Raw genomic sequence first — 24375 nt, forward strand, 5'->3', positions numbered from 1 at the left:
GAACGTGCGGTCGAGGCGCAGCCTACCGTCGAACTTCAGAATTATCTACACTAGTGCTGCGAACCACAGCACATCTGGTCCGAATTTTTTATTTATTTCCTCTGGAATTAATAAAATCAAAGTTCCAGAGATGCAGAGACTACACGAATAATTAAAATCGAAAATTATCAGAACATATTTTTCTGTAACCTTTTATTTAGGTATGGAGACTAGAAATCTCTTATAACTATCTCTCTTACAAATAACCTTTTCCACCTTAGTTTTTAATCACATTTTTGACAATCCATTAGATCTAATCCAATTAGATGAGTAAGGATTCCATTGATTTCCTGTCTTGCTCTACAGTAATATTGACCAATAGTGAAGTAGGATAGTTTTGATAGTTTTAAGAAAATGTAATTAAATACATTTATATGGTTGTCGTATCTACAAAGAATGAAAACAAAAAAATAGCCTCAAAACTATCAAAATATGCCTGCAATTTAGGTTCTTGTATTTTAATAAACCTGTAAATAAAATTAAAGAAGTGGAGTAAGAAGTTTGTAGTAATGAAGCTGTTAGTCCCAAGACTGTCAGGCTGTTTGTCGCAACAATAATTAAACCGTCACTCCGTGAAACCCGGTGATAATTGACTTAGATAAGCCAACTCAGTTATTTGAACTTTCCATTTAGTTGTCTTCGGGGAGGTTTTCTTTCTTTAACGTTTTGTTTTCAGTAGAATACCACTCTTTGAAAGAGCACACCTTAATGTTAAATCAAAAGCTAAATTTTCCAAAAATTCAACAAGGGCCTTACGCAATTATAAAAGTAATTGGTTTTAATAAATAATATACACACACATATATATATATATATATATATATATATATATATATATCTATCTATAATATATATATATATATATATATATTATACATATTATATAATTAGTAATATATACATAATATTCGTATATATAAAACTTATATACATATAAGGGAAAATTATATATATATATATATATATATATATATATATATATATATATATCTTATACTCAAATGGCTAAACTAGGTTCTGTCTTTTGATTTCTAGGAGGATAACTGCGGTTATCTGGTACGGCTGTACATTCTCACTCTGGGAGTAAAATGGCGTGTCTACACAGAAAGTTTATCAAATATTGACCACGGTTTTAGAATATACTGCAAACACCATTTTAAGATGCTATATAGAGTTACTTTTGTAATTCCCCGATCTGGTATATCATATTTGCGTACTGTAACTGCTCGGACATTGTAACTCTTGCACTTCATAATGTAGGACTGTCTGTCAAGTGTTCATGAACCAGAGACCACCCCAACCACGCCTTTCTAATCTCCCATGCCTGTTAACAATTTGCAGTAAAATATTGCTTCGAATATTAAATTTTGGTTTTCACATGAAACCAACTGTAAAACTTAATTTTAAGGTTGTTTTTTCAACTAAATTACACTGAAAAAAATATTTATCCTAAAATAATATTAGCATTAAACTATGAATATGATTAAACTCTAAAGTAATGTAATGTTTGATAAAAAAAAATTATATCGCGATGTTTTCTGTCGCTGTTAATAATTACCCGAAGTTTAAAATGTTGCCTTCATTGATGCAAGACATTTTTTGGCGTATAGCGTCTGTTTTTTTAAACCGGATTTCTAAATATAACTTAAAAGGTTTTCAAAATCATCTGCGAAATCAATTTTGGGAATTTGTTCACACAGGGCATTATAAATCAGTTTACATTAGAGTACGAGGTTTACTTGGTAAGAGGATTACAGGGTAATCATAATGTAAACCAGCGCAGGTAGAACCAAAATAAAATGTAGGACTAAATGAACAATTTACTGTTCTAAATTGCCAATACAAATTACGAACAGATCTACAACATTGATACAGTTTGAACTAAGATAACAAGTTTGAATGGAATTTATAACGAGTTGGCAAATTGTGTGAAGTTCCTGTAACAGAGGTGACAAGATATTCATGATTCGGGGAACCGGAGATTGTAGCTACACCGTCCAACTCGTTATCCATGTAAGCACGTGCTCATCAAACTGTGTTATGTTTCATTGTTATTTCGTGTGAGATAAAAATGGCTCGGCCAATTTAAGGTGAAATAGACATGATATTGTTTTACGGTGAAGCTGGTAGAAACGCTCATGAAGCAAGTCGTTTTTTCAATGTTGCCTAATCGGATAGACCAGTAGACAGGGCATTACATTAGGCGCGACACCTTTAGCACCTTATGTCAACCTGTAGATTCCGTCAAATATTGCAATTATGAAACCCTGCTCGACCATGATTATTGTTGCAGTCTACCCAATCCTATAACTTCTTATAGAAGCATTGCAAGTAGCGGCCCACTGAAGGCCTTTAGTACATGTTCTCTGGGCGCGACACCTTCAGCACCTTATGTCAACCTACTAACAGTAGTAGAAAACGTATCTTATAATTATTAAAGCAAAATAAGTAACCATTAAAATAACAGGACTAGTGACAGCAATGAGTAAGTTTCTGACCAAAAGTCACTAACTCTATTAAAAGTAGACCATGACAGTACACTATTGATATAGGTAATAAATCAATATTCTTAATACTCATTATAATCTAATTATGTTTGCAGCCAGGCTTCTCTACACAAAATTATAACCAAGTAACAGTTTGCCCTCGAGATACAATCCAGAGTGAGTCAGCCGGTGTTTATGACATGGGATCGAGTTACCGGACACGTTTTGATTGTTTCGCAAAGCCATTTTAAGGTGAAAAATATGAGCGAAGGTTCAACCGTATCAACCGCTGTCGTTGATTTTTCACTTTTCCTTTGGTTCTTTAAATCAAATTGAAACCATTTTCGCATTTGCGTAAGCAGATATGCGAATATTGCCTTTATAATAACTATAGTCATTGTATTTAGGTATCATATTTTATTTAAAGAAAATATAAATGAATACTTTTTCCATCTTATTAGTTGGATGGAAGTTCTTATTAAAGTCGGAAAGTTTTTCTTGAGGGATATTGAATGATACGTAGCCCTCAGGTCGTAACATATTCAATATTTTATATTCAACCCCTACGAATTCCATGCGATTGGATGTATTTGAAGCATAATTGTCTCAAGCGTAAGATAAATGTTAACCAAGGTTAGTTTTCAGCATATTTTTAACATGTGGGTGAAGCCCCATGATCAAATTCTTCATAGGAACAATTAATCTGAACACCTTTTGCTTGGATGTATTTTAGCCAAAATGATTTAGATATGCTATAGAACAAATAAGAATAACGGTATCCCATATTCCGCGTTGTGGGCTAAGCAGGGAAAGTCCCCAGACCTAGATCGTTTTATACACAAATACTATTGACGTCAATTAGACTACTATAAACGCCTAATATTATTTTAAACACGATTGGTAGAAAGTTTTATATGAAACATTTCAACCCTAGATGGTGTTTTCAGCGTCTTCTGACACAAGTGGTCCTCTATGAAGAAATCCATTATATGCTGAATTACTCTAAACACCGTGTAACTGAATCTATATTAACCAAAAAAGTACGTACTTTCTGTATTATAAAGGTACAGAGCATTGTTTTTTGATGTAATTTCAGACGATGGAATGGAACCCTAGGATCGAAACCATGATGTAAAACATTTTTCTCAACGCCTTGTGTTCTGATATGTTTGAACCATAATTTGTATTAATTTTATACGAAATTATTTATAACACATATTTTAAGGTACAGAGAAAGGGAGAGAGCAGAGCAGAGCTGTATTAGGCCGAGATCCTTGGATATGCCACAATCTGGCAGAAGCCTGGGGGTGCTTCTCAGAAACCAGAAGATACTAGAAGTTGAGACCTCCTAGAGGCAGGAAAGTTACAGAAGCCGAACCATTTTATAAAGCGAGCTTAAAATGTATCGGAAGTATTTTCATAAACATGTTTTATGCCATAGGGAACCGGGTGTTTTAGTGACTTTGTTATAATGTAACAGTAGTATGAACTGCACCGGAAATCTACCAAAGTCCTGTAGCCAGTGAGTCGATATGACTTATTCTGTTTTTCCAAATTTCACACCAAATTTTAACCCTATAAATTAACTCGTTTAACAACTGTCGTACGAACAGACAAACAGGTATTGGATTTCTTTCATCAGCAACTAGCGTAAGAGGCTTTGCTAAACGATCTGCGAACAGTAGTAAAGTTCTCTGTTTGACGCCCAAAATGTTTTAGTTGTAAGTTCTCTAGCAACTTAACGAGGTAACTGGTGCGTCCAGAAACTCAGAAACTGCGTCGCTAATTAGCATTGTTGCCAACCTTGCGGAAAAAAGAATTAAAATTATTTAGTCTAATTAGGTGTATACTTTTCATTCCTCAATAACACATACAACACACTGGAGTGGCTCAAAAAAGAAAAAAAAATACGAATGTAGTAGAAATATTGAGGCATAGTATACATTTTATATTGTATTTTAAAATATACAAATATACATTAATATATGTGTAAGGGTTCAAATTTATACCCCGTTTTTTTTTTTGTTCTTAAATGAGAAAACGTTTATTTTGACGAGTAGATGTGTCGATTTATTTTCGTCGATAGTCGTCGTCGTCGTAGTCCTTCCATTAGAAGGAGTTAATTTGAGGTTAGGTAACCTCTCTACTCGGGGCAGTGCAGTAGCCGGAGCTCCGATGTAGCCGCTGCCGCTGCAGCGTATGCCGACAGACTGACGAAAACGCGTTTCTGCGCATGACCGGCTGGCGGTCTACTTATACAGCCGACCCGACAAGGGACAGAGAGTTTGCCTGCGGACGTCGTGGTGTGAAGTTGATTCGAGGAGAGAGTGTGCCTGCTGACTTCGTTGTGTGAAGTCGATTCGAGGAGAGGAGTTTGCTTGCGGACGTCGTGGTGTCAAGTCGAGTCGAGGAGAGGAGCCTGGTACGGAGAATACGCATTCGCCATATATCGTATATTTGGTGAGTCACCACGATTTGTAATCGTTAAGTAAATTTAATAATTCGGTGCGTAGGATAGGTTAGCAGCGGTTTATAGGTTATCGCAGTTAGTGATAGTAGTGTATCTATTAAATATAGGTTCTACTACCCTTCACTACCTTTCCTAGTTTGCAAACGTATATTTTGCATCCTATAAGCCGTATAAGCTTGTTATCCTATTCCTAAGACTAATAATTCGGTGCGTAGGATAGGTTAGCAGCCGTTTATAGGTTATCGCGGTTAGTGATAGTAGCGTATCTATTAAATATAGGTTCTACTACCCTTCACTACCTTTCCTAGTTTGCAAACGTATATTTTGCATCCTATAAGCCGTATAAGCTTGTTATCCTATTCCTAAGATTAATAATTCGGTGCGTAGGATAGGTTAGCAGCCGTTTATAGGTTATCGCGTTTAGTGATAGTAGTGTATCTATTAAATATAGGTTCTACTACCCTTCACTACCTTTCCTAGTCTGCAAACGTATATTTTGCATCCTATAAGCCGTATAAGCTTGTTATCCTATTCCTAAGATTAATAATTCGGTGCGTAGGATAGGTTAGCAGCCGTTTATAGGTTATCGCAGTTAGTGATAGTAGTGTATCTATTAAATATAGGTTCTACTACCCTTCACTGCCTTTCCTAGTTTGCAAACGTATATTTTGCATCCTATAAGCCGTATAAGCTTGTTATCCTATTCCTAAGATTAATAATTCGGTGCGTAGGATAGGTTAGCAGCCGTTTATAGGTTATCGCGGTTAGTGATAGTAGCGTATCTATTAAATATAGGTTCTACTACCCTTCACTACCTTTCCTAGTCTGCAAACGTATATTTTGCATCCTATAAGTCGTATAAGCTTGTTATCCTCTTCCTAAGATTAATAATTCGGTGCGTAGGATAGGTTAGCAGCCGTTTATAGGTTATCGCGGTTAGTGATAGTAGTGTGTCTATTCACTATAGGTTCTACGACCCTTCACTACCTTTCCTAGTTTGCAAACGTATATTTTGCATCCTATAGGCCGCATAAGCTTGGCATCCTATTCCTAAAATTAACAATTTGTTGCGTAGTACAGATTAGGAGCAGCTAATAGTTTATCGTAGTTAGTGACATGTTTCTTTCAGGTTAACTTTATATGATAATTTTATGTTATTAGTATAAAGAACGAATTTGTTTGGTTTGATATATTTAATATTTATTTTGATATTTGTAAAGCCAAATCATAACCTCAGCTTAACACAGCACAACAACACACTGAAGAAAGAAGAAACGAGCAGACGATACAGAGACCGGTTCGAGTCAACGGCTGTGGAATAAAGATCTCGCGGACCACCGATATTAAAAATCTGTTTTCTCGCGCACAAAAAATTGCCAAATAGTCGTCGTCACAATAGGAGTTATTTCTAAACGTCACATTTTAGAACGGGGCATTGACAGTTCTAATCGACATTTATTTACGTAAAATCGCGAGACATAGAACAGAAAACTGTGATGATATCGTTCTATTGAAGAGTGCGAATAACTGAATTCGCTCTGAACGAGTCTGAGATTTTCTGTTCACTTACGTTAAACCTTGTGTATCACATCGATCTCTACCAGCGCACAGTGAGGGCGCGGGTAAGATAAAATTATAAGGCGATATCACAACCCTGGAATAGAACCCAGCACGACTGCAACTATCAGGGCAGACGATATAAAAAGCGATTTCACCGAAACACCTCACATAAAATGGCGCCCGAACAGGGACTGAAAAGAATAGAAATCGAAAGACAAAATACTAAGTGATACGACAGAGACAACTTAAAATACACAAACTTACTGCGAATAACTATTGAAAATGGATCTATACATTTTAAGGTTTCTGAGAACCATTCTAAACCTTCTTGGATGGAACGTATTTTGGATGTATATTAATGGAGGAGAAAGCGGTACTACAAGCGATACAAAGAAAACAGATTCAAAAACAACGAAGCCTCCGCCTACGACGTCTACTTCTACTGGAGTAATACCAAAGACCGTTCAAACAGGACATCCAATAAATCCTCAGACTTTGGTAACTCCAAGCGCCGACGACGGCAATATATCAACCGACTTGGATGCAAGGGTCAGCTGGGTTTATAAGCTCACCAAACCGCAGCTACAAGCTGAACTTAATAGATATGGAGTACCGAATGACGGAAATAGCCAACAGTTGCGAGCAGAATTAGTGCGATTAGCACGAGGTGGGATTGCGAAGAGCCCTTCCCTCGGATTTGCTCCTACGGAATATGGAAGTGTGAGCCGAGCAACGAGCGGCGAAACTCTCCCAAATAACGAAAATGTGCAATCGAAGACAGGAACAGAGATGGATGTTATTAGAGAGATGCTTGGTCTCCCGCCTACCGCTACGTTTGAAGAAGTTAAGCGAATCATGTCAGGAGCTGTACGACCACAGTCCCAACTCGTAGCGACTAGAGCAGCTACTTTCGAACAAACAACCCCGAGAGAGTTGGGCCAGAATTCAGAGTATGAATTGATGGCATCCCGGAACGTACACCCATCAAACTCGCTACCACGACGGTATTACGAGTTCACTAATACGCGGTCAGGAAACATGGCGTCTGGTTTCGAGAGTAACCCACACAGCATTTCAGACACCGCTACATTGTGCAATATGGTGCGCAAATGGAATCTTCGTTTTGATGGCAGGAGAGATACTGACGCCATATCGTTCTTAGAACGACTACACGAATTGATGGATGCTTATGAAGTCCAACAAGATCGAATGCTAAAAGCTCTACCTGAACTGCTAAAAGAGAGTGCACTTTTGTGGTACAGAAATAATCGAGATATTTGGGCAAACTTTGTAGATTTTCTTCGAGACTTTCAGATACAGTACCTGCCACCGGGGTATATCGTTCATCTGGATGATGAAATTCGAAAACGAACCCAAGGCGATGGAGAACTGTTTAAACAATACGTTGTTGCTCTGTCTACTCTCATCAGAAGAAGAGGAGGATTTTCGGAGACTGAGAAGTTAGAGAGAATCTACAATAATACGCACCCGACGTATAAAATGTATGTTCGAAGGAGAGATTTCGTGAACTTAGCCGGACTAATGAAGGTTGCTGATGAGTATGAAACTTGTCTACGAGAAAAACTTAATTATCGCCCTCCACCGAGTCCTGCTCAAGCGCTAGTTCCGGAAACAGCATTTCAAAGCAAAGGTAGATCTCAGCAACTGAAAGAAAGTTTTCAAGCATATGCCGTGTCTAGGACTGCACATCCCAGAACGGGAACTCAGGATAAACTTGAAACTGCGCAAACCAGGCCATCCGACAGCGAGCACCGGAAAGTATCTTTCAATGAACCGTCCACCGATCAGAGAGCCACTACACACATGCAAACTTGTGGCGACCAAAATAACCCGTCAAAGCCTAATAGTATACGAGGGATAGTATGTTGGAACTGCGAAATACCAGGCCATCTCTATAGAAATTGTAGAAAACCAAGGAATTTGAAATGTTTTAACTGTAAGAAGCCAGGTGTTAAAACGACATCATGTGATTGTAGGCAATCGGGAAACGAAGCGAGGACTTCGGGAGTTGGGGGTCACCGGAGTCCAAACCGAAGTCAAAACTGACTACCCCAAAAGAATGGAATGAATGGCTCGACAAAATTAAAAATTTTTGTGGCATGAACAATCGAATCGATATTGATGACCCAAGACCGTACACGAACGTGGAGATTTACGGAAGAAACTTCAAAGCGTTGATTGATACCGGTGCAGTGGCGTCACTCATTAATGAAGAGGTAGCCGATTTCCTGGGGAAAGTAGGCGTTCTACCTGCGAGGAAACAATTCAAAATCTCACTAGCCGACAATACTCAAGTGTCCGTCTCGAGCATATATCGCTTTAAATGCAGAATCACCGATCACGAGCTGGACGTAGCAACTGCGTATTTACCGTCGCTGACTGCCCCGATCATCCTGGGCATGGACCTGATCCGACCATTAAATTTGGTATCAGTTAACTGCGGCGGAGATCTATATGACAGTCGTGTGACCGACGTCAGCTGTATGAATAGCGACAGAGTACCAGAGGAGGTTAGTTCACTAGATGACGAAGAGAGACACATATTGAACGAATTTTTACAGGAAGAGCTTCCTAAATTCGAGTCCTGCTCGGGAAAAACAACTTTGGTGGAGCATCGAATCAAACTCAGCAAGAACGAACCGATAAAACAACGATACTATCCTAGAAATCCGGCGATGCAACAGATCATTAACGAGGAAGTTGATAAGATGTTACAAGATGGAGTTATAGAACCATCGTCGAGCCCGTGGAGTTCTCCGATAGTGCTCGTGAAGAAACCCAGTGGGAAATATCGTTTCTGCATAGATTTTAGAAAATTAAATGGCGTCAGCGAGAAAGACGCGTACCCGTTGCCCCAAATAAATTCGATTTTGGAGAAATTGAGAGAAGCCTCCTTCATCTCTACCATCGATTTGAAACAAGGATATTGGCAGGTACCCCTTTCGCAAGAAAGCAAACCTCTCACTGCTTTCACCGTACCTGGCAAGGGCCTGTACCATTTTCGGGTAATGCCGTTTGGATTGCATTCTGCTGGAGCAACGTTCCAACGATTACTAGACCAAATTATAGGTCCCGAGCTAGAGCCAAAAGCATTTGCTTATTTAGATGACCTAATTATTGTCAGTAAGACGTTTGAAGAACACTTAACGCTCCTCAAGGATGTCTTCAATAGGCTACGAGGCGCTGGTCTGAAACCAAATGCAGAGAAATGTCAATTCTGCAAACGAGAATTAAAATATTTAGGCCACGTTGTAAATAAAGACGGAATTCGTACAGACCCAGAAAAGGTACGAGCCATCCGAGAGTTCCCCACTCCTACTTCAGTTCGCTCTTTGAGAAGCTTCCTAGGACTCGCTTCTTGGTATAGAAGATTTGTGGAGAATTTCGCCAAATCAACTAGACCTCTAACCAAACTTTTAAAGAAAAGTGAAAAGTGGGATTGGACGGACGAACAACAGAGTGCGTTTCTCGAGCTTAAAGATAAGCTTTCCGATACACCAATACTAGCGTGTCCCGATTTTCAACAAACGTTTTGGCTAGAAGTAGATGCTTCGAATGATGGACTGGGTGCAGCATTGACTCAGAAAATCGATAAGAGAGAACGCGTTATAGCATTTGCTAGCCGATTGTTGACCGACGGTGAGAAAAAGTTCACCGTTACTGAAAAGGAATGTTTGGCGTTAGTATGGGCGGTAAAGAAATTTAGGCCATATCTGGAGGGGTACAAATTTATCGCCGTTACCGATCATCAGGCTCTCAAATGGCTGATGAATATTCAGCAGCCGACGGGACGACTAGCTCGGTGGGTGCTAGAACTTCAGCAGAACGATTTTGAGATTCATTACCGGAAGGGTACACTAAACAGAGTGGCAGATGCTCTGTCTCGCTACCCCGTAGAAGGTGCAAACAGCGCTCAGTTATGCTCTAGCGCAGGAGTTTTGGAAAAGGAATCGGATTTAAAGCGAGATTGGTACCACAAGATGTTCGCTAGAGTTACCTCCAAGCCCGACACGTGCCGAAATTTAAGGATTGCCGGAGGAAACCTTATGAAGTATAAGCCCCGAGGAAGGGCGAATAGGTTCGACGACTCTCTAAATTGGAAACTGTGTGTGCCAAAAGACAAGCGAGAAGCTGTGTTGAATGAAAATCACGATCGCGAAACGGCCGGCCATCTTGGAATAAGAAAGACAGCAAAGCGAGTCCAAGAGAGGTATTATTGGCCGGGATTGCTCACAGATGTGAAGAATTATGTTAGAAGATGTCAGTCTTGTCAGGCGCACAAGGTTGAACAACGGAAACCAGCAGGAAAGATGTACTTTCGGAGACCAACTGGTCCATGGTATAAGGTCACAGCCGATATAATAGGACCCTTGCCACGTTCACGAAGAGGTGCGAGGTTTATCCTAGTCGTACAGGATATCTTCACGAAATGGGTAGAACTGTGTTCGTTAAAATCAGTGACCGCGACGAATGTGGTGAACGCATTTCAAAATTTGGTGCTTTTTCGCTTCGGCGCACCAGAGGTCACCATCACCGATAATGGATCGCAGTTTACGGCCAAGCTATGGCGTAATTTACTGGAGAGTTGGGGAATCGAACATCAACTGACAGCACCCTACACGCCTCAAGAGAATCCGGTGGAGCGGGCGAATCGAGTCCTAAAGACGATGATCGCACAGTACGTCAAAGAAGATCAACGGCTTTGGGACATACACTTGAACGAATTCAGGTACGCCATGAACACCGCCGTACATGATTCTACGGGATTTACTCCAGCTTTATTAAATTTTGGACGGGAATTGCGGTTACCGAATGCAATCCATGGCCCTCTAGAGGTACAGAATGGGCAAGATGACTCCGAGTCTCATGTGACAGATACGAACCGGAAAAGATTAGAAGCTTTCGCGAAACTGTACAAGCAATGCCATTCGAATTTAGAAAGAGCGAGTCGATCTCAGGCAAAATATTACAACCTAAGGCGGAGAGAGGAAAACTTCCGAGTTGGGGAGTTGGTGTGGCTGAAACAACACCATCTCTCGTCGGCGATTGACTCTTTCGCCTCGAAGCTAGCGGCGAAATACGACGGGCCTTATAAAATTGTAGAAAAGTTCGGATCAAACATCTATAGCCTCTGTGGTCGAAAAAGGAATGTGCTACGAGCTCACGTCAAAGACTTAAAGAAATATGTCAAATAAGAAGCCGTACCAAGAAAATCCAAATACCGGATACGTCACGGAAGAGAGTCAATGTACGGAAATTGGGTCTCTCCGTCTTCCCGAAGAAAAAGAAAATGGGAAAGAATGCGACCGTTTTGGAAGAATTCTCTTATTATTCTCCTACAGGGCGTAGGGGAATTCGTTAATGGGAGAACGAAGTGTACTATTTTAGTTTGCCTTTATTATTTTACGTTCAACTTATGAGAAGTGCAAGTTTTATTTTGTTTCGTTAATCCGACTTCAGAGTCTTTTTTTTCAGTTTTTATTTTCTCCAGGAAGTAAGTGGAGGGTGTAAGGGTTCAAATTTATACCCCGTTTTTTTTTGTTCTTAAATGAGAAAACGTTTATTTTGACGAGTAGATGTGTCGATTTATTTTCGTCGATAGTCGTCGTCGTCGTAGTCCTTCCATTAGAAGGAGTTAATTTGAGGTTAGGTAACCTCTCTACTCGGGGCAGTGCAGTAGCCGGAGCTCCGATGTAGCCGCTGCAGCGTATGCCGACAGACTGACGAAAACGCGTTTCTGCGCATGACCGGCTGGCGGTCTACTTATACAGCCGACCCGACAAGGGACAGAGAGTTTGCCTGCGGACGTCGTGGTGTGAAGTTGATTCGAGGAGAGAGTGTGCCTGCTGACTTCGTTGTGTGAAGTCGATTCGAGGAGAGGAGTTTGCTTGCGGACGTCGTGGTGTCAAGTCGAGTCGAGGAGAGGAGCCTGGTACGGAGAATACGCATTCGCCATATATCGTATATTTGGTGAGTCACCACGATTTGTAATCGTTAAGTAAATTTAATAATTCGGTGCGTAGGATAGGTTAGCAGCGGTTTATAGGTTATCGCAGTTAGTGATAGTAGTGTATCTATTAAATATAGGTTCTACTACCCTTCACTACCTTTCCTAGTTTGCAAACGTATATTTTGCATCCTATAAGCCGTATAAGCTTGTTATCCTATTCCTAAGACTAATAATTCGGGTGCGTAGGATAGGTTAGCAGCCGTTTATAGGTTATCGCGGTTAGTGATAGTAGCGTATCTATTAAATATAGGTTCTACTACCCTTCACTACCTTTCCTAGTCTGCAAACGTATATTTTGCATCCTATAAGCCGTATAAGCTTGTTATCCTATTCCTAAGATTAATAATTCGGTGCGTAGGATAGGTTAGCAGCCGTTTATAGGTTATCGCAGTTAGTGATAGTAGTGTATCTATTAAATATAGGTTCTACTACCCTTCACTGCCTTTCCTAGTTTGCAAACGTATATTTTGCATCCTATAAGCCGTATAAGCTTGTTATCCTATTCCTAAGATTAATAATTCGGTGCGTAGGATAGGTTAGCAGCCGTTTATAGGTTATCGCGGTTAGTGATAGTAGCGTATCTATTAAATATAGGTTCTACTACCCTTCACTACCTTTCCTAGTCTGCAAACGTATATTTTGCATCCTATAAGTCGTATAAGCTTGTTATCCTCTTCCTAAGATTAATAATTCGGTGCGTAGGATAGGTTAGCAGCCGTTTATAGGTTATCGCGGTTAGTGATAGTAGTGTGTCTATTCACTATAGGTTCTACGACCCTTCACTACCTTTCCTAGTTTGCAAACGTATATTTTGCATCCTATAGGCCGCATAAGCTTGGCATCCTATTCCTAAAATTAACAATTTGTTGCGTAGTACAGATTAGGAGCAGCTAATAGTTTATCGTAGTTAGTGACATGTTTCTTTCAGGTTAACTTTATATGATAATTTTATGTTATTAGTATAAAGAACGAATTTGTTTGGTTTGATATATTTAATATTTATTTTGATATTTGTAAAGCCAAATCATAACCTCAGCTTAACACAGCACAACAACACACTGAAGAAAGAAGAAACGAGCAGACGATACAGAGACCGGTTCGAGTCAACGGCTGTGGAATAAAGATCTCGCGGACCACCGATATTAAAAATCTGTTTTCTCGCGCACAAAAAATTGCCAAATAGTCGTCGTCACAATAGGAGTTATTTCTAAACGTCACATTTTAGAACGGGGCATTGACAGTTCTAATCGACATTTATTTACGTAAAATCGCGAGACATAGAACAGAAAACTGTGATGATATCGTTCTATTGAAGAGTGCGAATAACTGAATTCGCTCTGAACGAGTCTGAGATTTTCTGTTCACTTACGTTAAACCTTGTGTATCACATCGATCTCTACCAGCGCACAGTGAGGGCGCGGGTAAGATAAAATTATAAGGCGATATCACAACCCTGGAATAGAACCCAGCACGACTGCAACTATCAGGGCAGACGATATAAAAAGCGATTTCACCGAAACACCTCACATATGATGAGAAAGATTTTATAGCTGCTTTCTGCTCGTTTGCAGAATCTTTCTATGTGAAGATTGGTTTGTCTATTAATGGCAATGTTTTTAGTATGAACTCATGTTTTATCCATTTTAAGTCTTCTTCGCAGATCTGAAAAAGTATAATCTATAGTTTTACTACGGTCTAGCCCGAGATGGATAAAAACTAATGTGTATCTTTGAGTCGGACCTCCTGAGACATCTATCTTTGTGATGACAATGGTATCTACTGTCACAGGACTAATGTTTTGCTTTGAGAATGAAGATCTGACAGTCTTTTCTAACAGTCCTAACTTCTTGGAATATTCTTTGTATTATTTTCAACAATGCTAAACAAATAAATGTAAGGTTAGAATATTCTAAAGACATTTTTACAATATTTTAATCAATTAATAACTTGTAGAACCATATAAAATTCATAATCTTTTTCGTGATGAAAATTTAATTTACTCATCCATACCTTAGGATTGAATAAGTTTCAGTATTGAACAAGGCACAGCTCGGTAACATAAAAACATTTTTATTTGCGTAGATTTTATGTAAAGGCAAGTTATAGATTAAATTATATAAGATGGACGCATCTTCAAGCTGTCTCTGAATTAAAAGGCATGAACTAATTTAGCTCCCGCGGAGTATGATTTTTAGTCTTGCAAAACCTTAAGAGTACCAAAAAGTTATTAAAGTATTATGTCCTATCATTAAATTTAAATTTATACTGCTAAATTTCCGTATGATATTTCTCAAAGACAATCAGTTTTACCAATTAATTACTTCTTATCAGTTTTTTCATTTTTTTAAATGCAAAGTTAACTTACATATGGATTATAGTGATTACAGGATTAGTCACATATGTTTCTGCTATTTATTTATTACCACTACTTTAAAACTGTGACAGTGACTACAAATTAAAAATAAACGCGTTACAATGTTCGGTAGGGGGGAATTTTAAATACACTATTTGTCAATCGATGAAATTTTAAAATATCATGTAGGATTAATCTGTTATTAAAGTGGTTAGAGGATGTTATAATCTATCAGCTGTTTACTTGCTTAGGGGATTGAGAATCACCGCCAGAGCCGCATGTGTGTGCTCTAGTAATCAGCTTATTTAAAATAAACAAAAACAATATCACGAATTTAACACTGGAAATTTGGAAGCCCATAAGGCAGAGCCCTACAGTTTGATGAATTTTACATTCTCAGAAGGCACACCTAGAGTGTAAGAGCTGTTTTCTTATAGCAAATATGTGTGTAAAAATAGTTTATATACCTTAAATCAAGAAGTTTTGTTATTTTGTACATAGTTTGAGTACGTGAATTACGAAACAGGCACTACACTACACTATATACGCTATCATTACTAAAGTCAATATATTATTGTAAAAAATATAATTCAGTTATATGATTTTAATTTGAAATCCTTGCAATGAAGTATATCTAATCAAAGTTTTTCAATCTTAAATTATTTGAATAATCTCATAATTTGTTTTAGAAGTTACGTTATGACTAGCCAAATACATACCATATAGGCCTACCATATCTTAACGTATGCCGTGGTAAGCCATGTATTTTGTCAGTAAACAAAATATTTCTGTAATATTGATTGTGTGTTCTCTACTCAATCTTAAGTCCTAATTTTGGCTTTCTCTGAACTTTAAATAGCAAAAGTACAAATTTGTATCTCTCCTCTTTAAATTTCATATTTGGAAGTCACATTTTATAATAAGCATTAGCAAGGTCTTATTTATTTAATGTGTTATTATTACTATTTAACTTTGATAGTTTTATAACTTAACCGCTTTGATTAATATAATGTAACATACGTAATGTAATACACAGAAAAATGAGTTCAATCATACGCAAACATATAGAGGCTTCATACATCAAATTAGCAGACTTGTCACTAAGTCAGCCTATTGTTAGATCTTGGGTACCAATACTTATTTGTATTATGCATGAAACCTAAAAAGATTTTATTAATAAATAAACCTCAGACAGTTAAATTCATGACCATTACACCCTTACATGATTAGTCAAAGAAAAAAACATAAGGCCGGAGGTGCCTGCTCTTACCCCTCCACCGGGAGTGTACCTTGGCCAGTTCGAGTGTGAAGTGTTGTTTATGCTCATAGCAGTGACATCAGATGTGTTCTCCACACTCTGACCAACCTCCTCTCTTTGTTTCCACTGTCGCGCCGCGATACCACAGGAGGCCGACACTGATTTCCTCAGCAGTGTTATACCTTGGCCAGTTCTAATTTAAAGTGTTAGTTTTGCTCATAGCAGTGACATCAGATGTGTTCTCCACACTCTGACCAACCTCCTCTCTTTGTTTCAACTGTCGCGCCGCGATACCACAGGTTGCCGATACTGATTTCCTCGGCAGTGTTATACCTTGGCCAGTTCTGATGTGAAACGTTAGTTTTGCTCATAGCAGTGACATCAGATGTGTTCTCCCCACTCTGACCAACCTCCTCTTTTTGTTTCAACTGTCCCGCCGCGATACCACAGGTTGCCGATACTGATTTCCTCGGCAGTGTTCTACCTTGGCCAGTTCTGATGTGAAACGTTAGTTTTGCTCATAGCAGTGACATCAGATGTTTTCTCCAAACTCTGACCAACCTCCTCTCTTTGTTTCAACTGTCCCGCCGCGATACCACAGGTTGCCGATACTGATTTCCTCGGCAGTGTTCTACCTTGGCAGTTCTGATGTGAAACGTTAGTTTTGCTCATAGCAGTGACATCAGATGTGTTCTCCTTTACTTACAAAACCAGCATTTCAATGTATTAGTAAAACGAATGCCTTGTGTTCTTATAGACTCTTATGGAAGGTTCTCACATACAGTTTAAAATCTCAAAACAATAGCGGTGATATTACCAGGCAAAGGATGTAATTCGTTAACTTTCGAACAAGAGTTTTGAAATGAGGAGCTTCTATTAAAGTACTTTAATATTTTAAGCTTTAATGTAGGACGCCAAACCTCCTTCCAGTATTTTATAGCTATTTGTCAAATGCTTCTCCAAAGTGTAATCGACCACTGAGAGTGCTGGAGGCAGCCTTTGACAAGCTTCTGTCTCAACTTCTAGCCTTTCAAGACTCTCAATTCAGATTCCATTCATGACTCTCCGATACGTATCTTTTCATTGAAAACCCTCAATTATAAAACGCTCAAGATAAATCATTGTTATCCTCTAGCTCTTGTCTTTTTACCTTATAATATCAATCATGTTTAAGTTGGAATTTTAAAATTGTTGGTTTATTATTACTTCAATATCAGGTCTTAACTACATATTAAATTTACATTAATATTATAGGATATATAGGGTTTTATTTTTTACATTAATGAAATCAACATACATTATTCAGCTAGATGTAGTGGCAGAACGACATATTTAGATGTTTGCAATTCCAGCATATAGTGGCACACTTAAATGAAACATTTGGAATTTTAATAGTAACTGAAATAGTCATGCAATGCCCGCAATACACGAATGTATTCACATTGCTTGGTGCGCCGCAACCTATAGAAATCCGTAGAGAACTTTCCTTTAAGAAAAACTAAATCTTCACTGTGCTCGCTGTTTTTGGTCGAAGACGAACTGATAGGGTATCAAAGGGGTTAAAATATAAAACATTTTGTGTGGTGGTCGGTTTAAAATTGAATCAAGCTAAGGCGTATACATTTTGTAAATGTTAAAATGCTTTATTTACTTGAAAATAGAAGGATTTGACCGATTTAAACGAATAAAGAAGTCGAAATCTATTAAATACATTATTTGAAAAGTCATTGATAATGTGGAGTATTTCAAGGGTGTTATCAGCATATGCGGTTTTACGATGAAATTAGTTCTTAATAAATATGAACTAATACAAATGTCTCTGTGAAATACATATTACAACACGTATTTTAAACACTGAATAAGGCAAGCAGCTACCGTGGTTTTTTCAGGGTAACAAATGACATGTTTCTGACGTTCCTGATGAGACAAAGTTTACAATTTTATCAATTAAATTTATAATTAGTAAAAGTATTCATCCATTGGAATGTATTGTTATAAACTATGTATGCCTAAAATAGCACTGAAATATATGCATTATATCGCTTGACACGAAAGCGTCCATATCGCGTGCTGTGCCAACCTCGACGGTATTCTGACTTACCTGCATTAGGCAACCCTGCTATGCGCCAACCTGGACGGTATCCTATGTTATCCACAGTAGGCTACCCTGCGATGCGCCAACCTCGACGGTATCCTACAGTATATTATCCGCAGTAGGCTACCCTGCGATACGCCAACCTGGACGGGATGCAACGTTATCCGCAGTAGGCTACCCTGCGATGCGCCAACCTGGACGGTATCCTATGTTATCCACAGTAGGCTACCCTGCGATGCGCCAACCTCGACGGTATCCTATATTATCCGCAGTAGGCTACCCTGCGATGCGCCAACCTGGACGGTATCCTATGTTATCCACAGTAGGCTACCCTGCGATGCGCCAACCTCGACGGTATCCTACAGTATATTATCCGCAGTAGGCTACCCTGCGATACGCCAACCTGGACGGGATGCAACGTTATCCGCAGTAGGCTATCCTGCGATGCGCCAACCTCGACGGTATCCTATATTATCCGCAGTAGGCTACCCTGCGATGCGCCAACCTCGACGGTATCCTATGTTATCCACAGTAGGCTACCCTGCGATGCGCCAACCTCGACGGTATCCTACAGTATATTATCCGCAGTAGGCTACCCTGCGATACGCCAACCTGGACGGGATGCAACGTTATCCGCAGTAGGCTACCCTGCGATGCGCCAACCTCGACGGTATCCTATATTATCCGCAGTAGGCTACCCTGCGATGCGCCAACCTCGACGGTATCCTATGTTATCCACAGTAGGCTACCCTGCGATGCGCCAACCTCGACGGTATCCTATGTTATCCGCAGTAGGCTACCCTGCGATGCGCCAACCTCGACGGTATCCTATGTTATCCACAGTAGGCTACCCTGCGATGCGCCAACCTCGACGGTATCCTATATTATCCACAGTAGGCTACCCTGCGATGCGCCAACCTCGACGGTATCCTATGTTATCCACAGTAGGCTACCCTGCGATGCGCCAACCTCGACGGTATCCTATGTTATCCACAGTAGGCTACCCTGCGATGCGCCAACCTCGACGGTATCCTGTATTATCCGCAGTAGGCTACCCTGCGATGCGCCAACCTCGACGGTATCCTATATTATCCGCAGTAGGCTACCCTGCGATGCGCCAACCTCGACGGTATCCTATGTTATCCACAGTAGGCTACCCTGCGATGCGCCAACCTCGACGGTATCCTGTATTATCCGCAGTAGGCTACCCTGCGATGCGCCAACCTCGACGGTATCCTGTATTATCCGCAGTAGGCTACCCTGCGATGCGCCAACCTCGACGGTATCCTATGTTATTCACAGTAGGCTACCCTGCGATGCGCCAACCTCGACGGTATCCTATATTATCCGCAGTAGGCTACCCTGCGATGCGCCAACCTCGACGGTATCCTGTATTATCCGCAGTAGGCTACCCTGCGATGCGCCAACCTCGACGGTATCCTATATTATCCGCAGTAGGCTACCCTGCGATGCGCCAACCTCGACGGTATCCTGTATTATCCGCAGTAGGCTACCCTGCGATGCGCCAACCTCGACGGTATCCTGTATTATCCGCAGTAGGCTACCCTGCGATGCGCCAACCTCGACGGTATCCTGTATTATCCGCAGTAGGCTACCCTGCGATGCGCCAACCTCGACGGTATCCTATGTTATTCACAGTAGGCTACCCTGCGATGCGCCAACCTCGACGGTATCCTATATTATCCGCAGTAGGCTACCCTGCGATGCGCCAACCTCGACGGTATCCTGATTATCCGCAGTAGGCTACCCTGCGATGCGCCAACCTCGACGGTATCCTATATTATCCGCAGTAGGCTACCCTGCGATGCGCCAACCTCAACGGTATCCTGTATTATCCGCAGTAGGCTACCCTGCGATGCGCCAACCTCGACGGTATCCTATGTTATCCACAGTAGGCTACCCTGCGATGCGCCAACCTCGACGGTATCCTGTATTATCCGCAGTAGGCTACCCTGCGATGCGCCAACCTCGACGGTATCCTATATTATCCGCAGTAGGCTACCCTGCGATGCGCCAACCTCGACGGTATCCTATGTTATCCACAGTAGGCTACCCTGCGATGCGCCAACCTCGACGGTATCCTGTATTATCCGCAGTAGGCTACCCTGCGATGCGCCAACCTCGACGGTATCCTGTATTATCCGCAGTAGGCTACCCTGCGATGCGCCAACCTCGACGGTATCCTATGTTATTCACAGTAGGCTACCCTGCGATGCGCCAACCTCGACGGTATCCTATATTATCCGCAGTAGGCTACCCTGCGATGCGCCAACCTCGACGGTATCCTGTATTATCCGCAGTAGGCTACCCTGCGATGCGCCAACCTCGACGGTATCCTATATTATCCGCAGTAGGCTACCCTGCGATGCGCCAACCTCGACGGTATCCTGTATTATCCGCAGTAGGCTACCCTGCGATGCGCCAACCTCGACGGTATCCTGTATTATCCGCAGTAGGCTACCCTGCGATGCGCCAACCTCGACGGTATCCTGTATTATCCGCAGTAGGCTACCCTGCGATGCGCCAACCTCGACGGTATCCTATGTTATTCACAGTAGGCTACCCTGCGATGCGCCAACCTCGACGGTATCCTATATTATCCGCAGTAGGCTACCCTGCGATGCGCCAACCTCGACGGTATCCTGATTATCCGCAGTAGGCTACCCTGCGATGCGCCAACCTCGACGGTATCCTATATTATCCGCAGTAGGCTACCCTGCGATGCGCCAACCTCAACGGTATCCTGTATTATCCGCAGTAGGCTACCCTGCGATGCGCCAACCTCGACGGTATCCTATGTTATTCACAGTAGGCTACCCTGCGATGCGCCAACCTCGACGGTATCCTATATTATCCGCAGTAGGCTACCCTGCGATGCGCCAACCTCGACGGTATCCTGTATTATCCGCAGTAGGCTACCCTGCGATGCGCCAACCTCGACGGTATCCTATGTTATCCACAGTAGGCTACCCTGCGATGCGCCAACCTCGACGGTATCCTGTATTATCCGCAGTAGGCTACCCTGCGATGCGCCAACCTCGACGGTATCCTATATTATCCGCAGTAGGCTACCCTGCGATGCGCCAACCTCGACGGTATCCTATGTTATCCACAGTAGGCTACCCTGCGATGCGCCAACCTCGACGGTATCCTGTATTATCCGCAGTAGGCTACCCTGCGATGCGCCAACCTCGACGGTATCCTATATTATCCGCAGTAGGCTACCCTGCGATGCGCCAACCTCGACGGTATCCTATATTATCCGCAGTAGGCTACCCTGCGATGCGCCAACCTCGACGGTATCCTATATTATCCGCAGTAGGCTACCCTGCGATGCGCCAACCTGGACGGTATCCTGTATTATCCGCAGTAGGCTACCCTGCGATGCGCCAACCTCGACGGTATCCTGTATTATCCGCAGTAGGCTACCCTGCGATGCGCCAACCTCGACGGTATCCTATATTATCCGCAGTAGGCTACCCTGCGATGCGCCAACCTCGACGGTATCCTGTATTATCCGCAGTAGGCTACCCTGCGATGCGCCAACCTCGACGGTATCCTGTATTATCCACAGTAGGCTACCCTGCGATGCGCCAACCTCGACGGTATCCTGTATTATCCGCAGTAGGCTACCCTGCGATGCGCCAACCTCGACGGTATCCTGTATTATCCGCAGTAGGCTACCCTGCGATGCGCCAACCTCGACGGTATCCTATATTATCCGCAGTAGGCTACCCTGCGATGCGCCAACCTCGACGGTATCCTATGTTATCCGCAGTAGGCTACCCTGCGATGCGCCAACCTCGACGGTATCCTATATTATCCGCAGTAGGCTACCCTGCGATGCGCCAACCTCGACGGTATCCTATGTTCTGCCCATTACGCTACCCTGCGATGCGCCATACTTCATCGACGCAGTCTTAGCGAGCATCTGTCAAACTCATGAGCAAACGTGATCAAACATGTCAACTCTTCATAATTAACAATGTTTGAACAGAAAAGGTATTCTTCAAGGACCTGATCATGATGAACAATGAGGTGTGAAGGATCTCACTGTAAGACACTCCATAAAATAACAATCTGTTGTTACAGTGACGATTTTTTTTAAATGATCACATTAGTTTAATTTAATGGCGTGATGAAGTTATAAACGTAGAACCTATACTTTGCAAATATTAAAAGCTTATTGTCTGTTTAGATTTTTTCTATACACTACTGAGATAAAATTCACTGTACATAAATATTCAGCAATTTAAAGACAGTTAATGTATCGTAGAAAGTAATAGATTGCACTTATTTGGGTGAGTTATTTTTCTTTATTACGCTGTCAGCATTGTTTGTTAGGAAATGCATTGGAGGGAAATATCAAATTTATGTATTTAAATTTAAGAGAAGGCCTTTACAACATTTCTCGGTGGTTTTATTCTAAGTTTTCGTAGTGTTTAACTTAATATTTAAGTCCCGACATTTCAATACGACCTCTTAAAATGTCTTAAAGTTTCAATATATAATTTCATAAATATGCAAAAGTATTATGTTACTGATCTAAATCGATTATAATATTATTTATTTACATTTTGAATGTTTTTAAACTTTAAAAATAATAAGCTAGGAGCTTAATTAAATAATAACAGTAAACTTTACATAACAAAAAATAATTATAATTAGTGGTTTCATTGTGGGTGAATTAGCAGGTAAACGTAATCTGTAAATTAGCCATTAATAATAAAAAATTTTAAATAACGTTTCGATTTTACACAGTTCTTATACTCGTCATAATTAGGTTACTTACACAGCATTTTAGTTATTATAAATATGACAGATTACTTATTAGATAGTAAAATAATAGATTATTTACAATTACACGGTAATAAATTATTTATGACGGTTGTACAAACCGTTCTTAGCAATAAGAGATTATATGTCTCATAATACTCGTCGCAAATAATTAAAAGTATTATAAGTAATGAAATAATATTGTAAGCTAACAATTATGTAAAATGTAAACAAGACATTCCCAAATATATGCTTCGAAATTGTGTAATATTTATATTGGTTAATGAAAAACTATTCTGGAAAAAAAATAATTCTAAATCCTATAAATATACTACACGTGGCTCATCTATTGGACACGGCAGAACCGAGGCCATTGGCGGGATGTTGTCTGATGCGGGTCAGCAAACAGAAGCTGCATAGCCGCAGGAGTATAGGACGACAAACCGACTCCAGTGGACTCTAAATACACGGTAGCTTTGTCAACACAGATGACCTTTTGACTGTGATTTCCTCCCCCATTATTAGAGCAGGCAGACCCGAGGCTATTGGCGGGATGTTGTCTGGTGCGGGTCAGCAAACAGAAGCTGCAATGCCGCAGGAGTATAGGACGACAAACCGACTCCAATGGACCTCAAACACACTGTAGCTTCGTCAACACAGATGACCTTTTGCCGCTGATCTCCTCCCCCATTAGCATTACTGTTACACTCTAATTATGATTATAATAATACAACTTAAATGTATTTTAATTAGTTAGTTAAATATAATATCTTTTTAATTGGTATATTGTGTTCAGTGACAAGAAAATTCAACCATTTATAGCTTGATAACAAATTACTTCTAGAACCTGGAGCTTTGTAAACTGCCATGTAAGCACACACATTAATAAACATAATGTATGGTTATGTATAATATTTATTTTTTATTTTTAAATGTATAACTTTCTTATATCACACATTTTCAGTGTAAGTTTTCCTCGTAAATCCTTCAGATAAAAAGAGGTTTAAAGTACTAAGATTTCAATGGAAATTTAGATTTTTCTAGATGGTTTATACCTTACATTTGGATTTCCACGGGGTACAGCACAAACCGACATGTTATTTATTGATTTGCCTTTCTATGGATATCCAGGAGCGGCACATCACTAACCGTAAATGTCCATATACAACGTGGAAGGGTAGATCTTCTGCACAGGATTACTGTTGGAGTGGGTGGAGCTCCCTTGGTACTGTTTCTAGCCTAGACACGAAGGTGAACTTTCCCTTACCCGATTTATCTATAGAGAC

The 24375-nt window shown here is 40.6% G+C and overlaps 1 protein-coding gene across 1 annotated transcript; it reads left to right on the plus strand.

Annotated features, from left to right (window-relative positions):
- The first annotated feature begins 20983 nt into the window (after window positions 1–20983).
- LOC124366906 lies at window positions 20984–22237 on the plus strand. The gene has a single exon (XM_046823506.1). It carries the CDS (start codon window positions 20984–20986, stop codon window positions 22235–22237), a length of 1254 nt encoding a protein of 417 aa, XP_046679462.1.
- The last annotated feature ends 2138 nt before the right edge of the window (window positions 22238–24375 follow it).

This window comes from Homalodisca vitripennis, chromosome 7, assembly GCF_021130785.1.
Source record: "Homalodisca vitripennis isolate AUS2020 chromosome 7, UT_GWSS_2.1, whole genome shotgun sequence".
Taxonomy (NCBI): domain Eukaryota; kingdom Metazoa; phylum Arthropoda; class Insecta; order Hemiptera; family Cicadellidae; genus Homalodisca; species Homalodisca vitripennis.

Coding starts and splice junctions, on each gene's coding strand:
- LOC124366906 (XM_046823506.1), top strand. CDS start 20,984: ATGCGCCAACCTCGACGGTATCCTATATTATCCGCAGTAGGCTACCCT.